Source organism: Anticarsia gemmatalis, chromosome 17 (assembly GCF_050436995.1).
Source record: "Anticarsia gemmatalis isolate Benzon Research Colony breed Stoneville strain chromosome 17, ilAntGemm2 primary, whole genome shotgun sequence".
In the NCBI taxonomy this organism is placed as follows: Eukaryota; Metazoa; Arthropoda; class Insecta; order Lepidoptera; family Erebidae; genus Anticarsia; species Anticarsia gemmatalis.
In genome coordinates, this window is record NC_134761.1 from 11,684,089 (window position 1) to 11,692,165 (window position 8,077).

At 34.9% G+C, this 8,077-nt stretch overlaps 1 protein-coding gene across 9 annotated transcripts; it reads right to left on the reverse strand.

The window, feature by feature from the left end:
* Positions 1 to 374: 374 nt before the first annotated feature.
* On the reverse strand, positions 375 to 8,077 carry LOC142980262 (juvenile hormone esterase-like). 9 transcript variants are annotated; one of them, XM_076125612.1, is made up of 4 exons: positions 7,949 to 8,077; positions 5,373 to 5,981; positions 3,634 to 4,913; positions 375 to 620 (listed from the first exon to the last, which is right to left on the reverse strand). In XM_076125612.1, the coding sequence occupies exons 2-4, from the start codon at positions 5,550 to 5,552 to the stop codon at positions 449 to 451; spliced, it is 1,632 nt and encodes a 543-aa protein (XP_075981727.1). In that variant the 5' UTR covers positions 5,553 to 5,981; positions 7,949 to 8,077; the 3' UTR covers positions 375 to 448. The 9 variants fall into 9 exon arrangements, with proteins under 9 accessions (XP_075981727.1, XP_075981728.1, XP_075981724.1 ...); XM_076125613.1 differs by having other exon boundaries at positions 5,373 to 5,961; positions 7,949 to 8,075; XM_076125609.1 differs by having other exon boundaries at positions 5,373 to 6,020; positions 7,949 to 8,075.

The following is an 8,077-nucleotide window of genomic DNA, read 5'->3' on the forward strand; positions in this document are numbered from 1 at the left end:
AACGTCACTTTATCGAACAAGGAGTGTCGTGGAAGTAGGCAAAGGAAATAATTCTCATACAGTCTTGTCTTCCTAATTTTCGGAGTGAACCGATTTTTTTCAATTTTAAAATTCGATTTTCGAATTGCGTCAAAGTGCGGTTAAGGTAATATTTATACATATTATATATTTTAATTTTTTTTTGCTTGTATCGCAATGTAATTTTATAAGTACACAGAATTATTTATTTTAAGATATATTATAAATTGTGCATGTCTCTCTACTAAGTTGTTGGACTATAGGAGTTGCTATGTTTTATGGCATTTTGCAGGAGGACAGGAGCTACCTTGCTTCAAATCAGAAATACATATGTATATAACAAAAATATGCAACAGTAATATTTTTTTCTTTTATTTAAAAAACCTATAAAAACAAACACATTAAAAAACCCTAAAATTGTACTACATATTTACAAATATTTTCTTCTGAACTTAGAGTATAGTTCTCTAATGTACTTCACTCGTTCGTTAAACCACAATGGTGCAGTGGAGAACTCGGTGTCAATGACTAGAGCTGTAGGTGTGGAACTGTTGGTTCGATGCCATTTCACGGGCGGGTTTGTGAAGTCTGGCGTTGGGTCACTGTGAACAAAGAATACTAATATTATTATGTGTATATTATGACAAGATGTACGGATGTGAATGGAGCAAGAAAAGTTTTTAGTCATCGTAGTAATTGGCATTCTTTGGTCCTTGTCTACATCCATGGGAGAATATCGTGACTTTATATAGTTAATATATATTATTATGTACGTTAACTAAAATTACAATAGTTGATATTCATCATCATCATCATCATCTCAGCCGGGAATCGTCCACTGCTGGACAAAGGCCTCCCCCATCGAGCGCCAATAGGACCGGTCCTGGGCCGCCCTCATCCATCGGACTCCGGCAACAATTACCAGGTCGTCGGTCCATCTTGTGGGGGGCCTGATAGTTGATATTAATATTTAAAAAAAAAACAACAATGAAGTCATTTATTTATCTTATGGAAGCTAATATATATTTTTTTGTATCAGTTGGAAACTATTCATTTGATGGTAACATTATAACATTAAACAATGAAGAATGTATAAAAAAACATAGTTTTGGAGTTTAATCTTATAACATGGGTCTATCAAAACATACAATCAATTTTTTATTAAGATTTTCTATACTATAACTAGTCTTGGAAAAGTAGGGTTAAAAATAGTTAAAATCAGTATAATAAGCACAGAAAATCAAAGCAAATTTTCGAAATTAAAATAAAAAGATATCTTTATAATTTCCCAAAAGCGATGTAAAGTATTAAATGAATGTAAATCGGCTTAATTTAAATCTGTTTAACTAGTGAATGAGTAATAGCTTAAACAGACAAACAAAGGCATATTTATTATTAAGCTTAACACGAATTGCGAACATTTTGTACTACAAATAAGTAGTTTACAGGGTTTTAAAATAAAAGCCTTAATTACGAGAATAGCCCAATTCCAATGTGAAAGTAAATCAATTTCTTTGTTATTGTTTTATAGCCGGCTTTAAAGCAGGTGAAATTTGTTGAACTGTTAGATTATATCACACAAAAGATCCTTTTTTTCCGTATTTTTTATAAATGATCTTGCGACTGAATTCGTTGAAAAATACTACTTTAGTGATAAACTGGAAAACAGTTTAGTAACGTGAAACTAATTCAATTCAAACACTTAACCCCGTTTTCCCACATAAATTTAACCCATTACTGACCCACTGCTGGGCAAGGGTCTCCTCCCGTAATGAGGGAGGGGTTAGGCCTTAAGTCCACCACGCTGGCCAAGTGCGGGTTGGGGACTTTGCATGCCCTCAATAAATGTATTAAACAAATTTTAGGCATGCAAGGTTTCCTCACGATGTTTTCCTTCACCGTTGGAGCAAGTGATAATTATTTCTAATACACACATAACTTCGAAAAGTCATTGGTGTGTTGCCTCGGATTCGAACCTGCGACCACTGGCCTGGGAGGTGTCAATTTATACCACTCGGCCATCACTGCTCAACACTGTTTTCCCACATATAAATTTATATCTTAACATATTAGCTTATAAGATACTCTAACAATTAGTTTCATACATTTGCTGTCATTTATCTATTGAATAGGTTACCCAACACTTATCTGCAAACCAAGAAACTTAAGTTTAATTTATCAACAAATCTAGCTAGAAATATATAAGACATCATAGTGAGTTTCAAATCAATAGCATGAAAGCCTCCCGTAACACAGAATGGAGGCTGTTATCTCAACAATAGGTATAAGTTAGAAGCCTTGCATGGCATTTCTATCAATATTGAAATAGCTTTGTTCGAGTGTGTTGTAAACGACAAACTATTGCCTACAGTCAAAGATATAAACTTTATTTGTAGCTAATGGTAGAGCAGTGATAGCCAAGTGGTATAAGTTGGTACCACGCAAGTGGTCGCAGGTACGAACCCGAGGCAACACACCAACGACTTTTCGAAGTTATGTCTGTATTAGAAATAATTATCACTTGTTCCAACGGTGAAGGAAAACATCGTGATGCAACCTTGCATGCCGAGAGTTCTTTAGAACAGTTCTTGAAGGTATGCAGAGTCCCGAACCAGCGTTGTGGACTCAAGGCCTAATTCCTCCCTCGTTACGGGAGGAGACCCTTGCTCGGCAGTGGGACATAAATAGGTTAAACTTATTTATAATTTATAATGGTAATCTAGAGAACTTGAATCTCCTAGCTTTTATAATGACGAATTTAGATAAATCTAATAGAAAACAGAGATAAAACACAGTCTAAAATTTCAAAATCTTCTTTTTATCGTATGGTTAGTGGTCAACCTAATGTCAAAGTTGTTCAAGCCGCGATATACCTAAGTATAGCTTAGCTGTAACATCAACGTGTATATTACATGGTCGTTATTGGTTACTATGCAAAATACAATAATTATAAGACGTTATAATTATTATAAGGTCTTTAAATTATTATATTTGTTTGAAGGCCGTGAGATAATTGTATATTACTAATAAAGAGTCACAATGATGAAGCTTCTTATAATCTTTAAATAATTGACAGACGAGAAATATAATTCTTTGATATGTTATACTCGGAATTGAACTTTAGACTTCGGAATCTGCAATAGAAATAGTAATTGCAAAGTTCATATTTTGGGCCGACAAAACATCTTAGGGAAAACATTGACCGTTTTATTAGTAACCTCGTGTAAGCTCGTTCGTTGCTGAATATCGAAAACAAAAAAATGTTCGAAAAAGGATTGACATAAGCTAAATCAAACGTCATCGTTATTCTAAGTTGGTAGACAATGTTACAACTTGTAGAGGAGTTTAATCACTTAAAAATATAATTATTAACAGTAAGAAACATTCATAGCCGATTTTACAGTTATTGATTGACACTGATGGCTTATGTTTATATTTTAATGAAAAAAAAACGACACAACGATAGCGACTATATAGTCACACATTGGCTAGGAAATGACTTTCGTTATCTCAAAGACGATGACGGAGTTAGTCTTCGTTTCGATAAAAAAAAACATGTTGCTTTGTCTAGCCCTCTCGTTAGTTAAATTACTTTACTGTATTAGTTAAACTTACCTATATTTAGCAAAATTAGTCCACAACGTAGTCAATTTATCCACCATGTCATATTCAAACAGCGTCGGTATCACATTCTGAGAGAACAGGTAAAACAGCTCATCAGCATGAGTGGCGCCTGCAACTTCCTTGTAAAAAGTAGGCAAGAAGTTCTTAGCCAGGTTTCTTCGACCAGCATACTGGAACAAGTAATTGAAGACTGGATTCTCATCACTTCGTAAAAGCAACTCTGACTCTTGCAATGACGGGTAGTTTAAGTTTAACTCCCCAACCCATCTTGATATTTTAGCAGCCGTCTTCATTGATATTTCTTCTCCATCCATGTATAGTTTCTGCAATTTATCTGCTATTTCTTTTCGGTCTTTTTCTAAAGGTATGTGTAAATTCTTTGGTAGAGATTTTTCGAATCTTATATGAGGTATCGTTGTGTCGTTATCCATTGACATTATGAGTAAACCTTCTTCGTTATTCGAGCCTATGATCACGGGCACTTTGTTGTAATCTCCTCTAGTTAATTTGTCGTAAGGATGTTCAGTTAAAAACGGTTCTTCTCCTTCTATTAAAGGTTCAGCACATGGAGTGTATAGTATTTCAGTAGTAATTATATTTCCATCTTTTCTCGGGACTCTTGTTAAAATCAGATCATCATCAGATTTTGTCATGAAGTAGTTGTATAAATCTTTGGCATCTTGACTCTCGTACAGCATAGTCTTAGCTAGAAGACTTGCTAAGAAGACTGGACGGTATTGGAAAGCCCAAGGCGCTAACGCAGATCCACTTTGCGTGATTACTTTGTGGAACAATCCTTTGGACATTGGGGAGTACAAATGGTAGGAAACAGACGCTGCGCCGGCACTCTCACCAAACAACAAAACATTGTTTTTATCACCTCCAAAATTTTCAATATTTTTATTTATCCATCTCAGAGCAGCTGATTGATCTTTCATAGCCGCATTGCCCGGGTTTTCTTTGATTCCAAGGCAAAGGAAACCTTGTATGTTCAGCCTGTAGTTGACAGTGACTAGTATGACGTTTTTGGAGACTAAATACTTTGGGCCGTAGATCAAATTTCCTCCCGAGCCCTGGAAGAAGCCTCCTCCATGGAAGAAGGTCATGACGGGTAGTTTGTCCCCCGGGGTGGCGTTCAGGGGTGTGTACACGTTTAGTATGAGGCATTGTCTCTTGCCGATAGTGACGGAGTTAGCTAGGCCTTGAGTACATCTCACGTTTTCATTGACTGCGTCGAACACATCATCCCATAGGGGTTCTGGACCCGGTTTCTGTAACAGGATAAAAATGTTTTTATAAGTTGTTCGAATGTTATCTAAGCTTAGTTAGAGAATACTTTTTAAGGTGCCTAGATTCTATATGATTTTGTAGTCATTGATATACACTTTGTTAAAATCCGTAGACTGTAACTAACTATACATTAACATATCGTTATATGATAATGCCATCCTGTCGTTCTATGCAGTTTTATAATAACTCATGCAAATGTTACTACTAAGTGCGTATAATGTATGTGTATTTTCTTATCAAAGGCAATATTTTCATTCATTTAACAGGCATATTTTGGATTACAACAACAACAAAGAAAAGGTCATAGACGAAATAATAATTTAATTCATCCTCGTTTTTCCTATCCAGTATATTTTTCCTAATAACATTAAATTGTGTCATTAATTTCCCTTATCAACAACAAAACACATACCTCCACCTAACTTCCACCTTCAACTCACCTGAAACCGTTCCCTAACAGTAGCATAAGGTATAGCCAAGTACTGCACATGAGACCCATCAGGGGCCACCACTCCTCGCGTTGGTCCATTGCTGAGCTGCAATATAGTGGTCGGCTGGCGGACCAGACGCGCCGCCCATAACGACCACAGCACCAACCACTTTACACTTAGACCACTCATCACTAGGATTCACTACCACAAATATAATCTTTGAGTATGTATTTATTTATTGTTAGTATAGTTAGTGGTCAACCTAATGTTAAAGTTGTTCAATGTTATTAACAACAACCGGGACCGACTTTTAAGATGCCATCTTAAGTACGGAGACGTACAGCTCGAACACTAAGAGGCGACCGATCTGAGGAATGTCCGCGTGGTAAGTTCCTTAACCCACATATTATTATAGTTGACCACTGGCCGTGTTGGCTACTTTGGTTTGAATTTTATAAATACACTTTAAACACAATTATTGTTTTTTTTGTAGTCACTGTGTTAATAGGTCACATTGATTATTCACATGTTTTTTTATAACTTTAGACTTTAAAACCCATAGTTTAGCGTCTACTTTTGTCTGTACTTATTTAATTCACTATGTTACGTATGTAATAACTTATGAATACAATTTATTTTTGATTTAAACCTTCCCTACTTTTTCATGTATAATAGTTACTAGTTAGTCGATAGTTTGCGTCACAAATCGAAAGTATTCTCGAATCAACATAATTACTAACACAATGTTTTTTACAATATCATTTGGTTGTTTAAGAGGAATCCAGTAACGAACGTATAGACATAAAAAAGTTAAATTTAGTTTTCTAGTCATCAAATTTTAGACACAAATTTGACACACGAAAACTCTTATCCAGGCGGAAACCAATCAATGTCACTTGTTAAGATCCCTACAAACTTATTTTACTTCACATAAATTCAAATACGCTTATACCTTTGCAAACTAACAATTAAATGCCACTATATAGCACGTTCTATGTTTATATATAAGTCAAATACATAAGATATTATATAATCTATTAGTACCTTGCACCTATAACTATGAACCTGTCTGTAAATCCACACTGATAACAATTGATAGTATTATCACGCAAATATTTCATGACCCATTTTCTTTAACTTTTATGATCTTTAAACTATTTTATCTTATCTTGTCTGACTGTCTGATCGAGAGGTTGTAAGTTCGATGTCCGGGTCGATAAACGTTTTGCATCTTGCCAATTTTGATATCAGTAAGTATTAATTATTATCAATCAAGTATCACAAGATGTATGTGAATGAAGCATAATGTGCAAATGCTCTGCCAACTAGTGCCTAGCCGTCTGGGAAAAAAGTGTGATGTTTTGAATGTATCAAAAATAAGTATATGTTATCTATAGTAACAAAATATTTAATTTAGCCTTGGACTTCTAAAACATATTTTTTTATAAAACTTTAGCTACAGAAACCTGTTCTCATTAAATCACAATTCAAAAATACAACACGCGTTGTTCTCGTAGAGTTATAAAATATTATGTACAATGTACATATTCTTACATTACTTGACTGACAATTTAGCAAACATTTTAATAATATTTTATTAAAACACAACTCCCGCACTAATAATGGCTCTTGTGTCGCGGGGACTTTGACAAACATACAAACAACGGACACAAAGTACCAAAGTAGTAACCAGTGAGTGTGTGAATCGAAACCACGACCTCCCGCGACAATGGTACCGGCGCGGCGTAGCGATCTAAACCACTGCGCCACGGAGGCCGTCAAAACTAATATTTTCCTCAAGGGAAAAAAATCTACCAGATATTTCCTACAGATTTATAAGTTCTTCTCATAAGCGATTCTCAATGAAATTGTCCAAATAAACATTACCTACATTACATTTGACCTATATGAATAACTTGAATTTAATTGCAGCACCTGATCACCTCTATTTTAAACGATTAAAGAGACAGACGGCAATGATAACGTTATCGTGACTATACGTCTAGTCATCCTAATTAAGCAACTGTCTTGATCTTTGTACTTCTATTCATAAATGCATACACGACATAAAAACATGCCTTTTTCATGTAGGGATAGACAGAGACTAGAAAAGTATATTTTCAGTTGGTTTCAATATCACCCATATCTTCAGATAGATGTAGAAAACCGGACAATTATTAGCCATGTTAGCCACTCAGAGCCAGTGTCACGACTTATGGCTAAGTTTCGTATACTTATCCAGAAGTGGTTATTATAATAATAATAATAAAACTGGTCATGAATCAAATAGACCTAATTTTATTTTACTATTTGCAAAGTCTAATAATCGCTTTCAAAATAAAATTAGATGCTTCTACTACTTTGAAAATTCGGGAGTTCTGGCACTTGGCAAAAATACAGTGAGTTTCTATGTAACGGTAACACTAAATAAGTTACAACAATTAAATCCCTATTTGAGTAATTTTAATCATAAATAGTCAATAGCCCAAGGACAATATTTCCATACAATCACCAATCACTATTGTATCAAAATATTAACATTAGCAAAACACAACTCATCAAAGTAAAATAAATATAATACACACTCTATCACTCGAATAGCACATCACTACACCATCACTATCACACGCGCTATCACCTCAAGGTCATCACTGAATCGCAACTGAATCGCCTTTGAATCGCAACACAACGCACGTCTGTGTTGTACAAACCAC

Excerpts from the sequence above, each read along its gene's own strand:
- LOC142980262 (XM_076125612.1), bottom strand. The coding sequence starts at position 5,552 with ATGAGTGGTCTAAGTGTAAAGTGGTTGGTGCTGTGGTCGTTATGGGCG. Across the intron at positions 4,914-5,372 it reads CTGTTAGGGAACGGTTTCAG|AAACCGGGTCCAGAACCCCT; the intron begins GTGAGTTGAAGG and ends ATCCTGTTACAG. Across the intron at positions 621-3,633 it reads ACTAATTTTGCTAAATATAG|TGACCCAACGCCAGACTTCA; the intron begins GTAAGTTTAACT and ends CTTTGTTCACAG.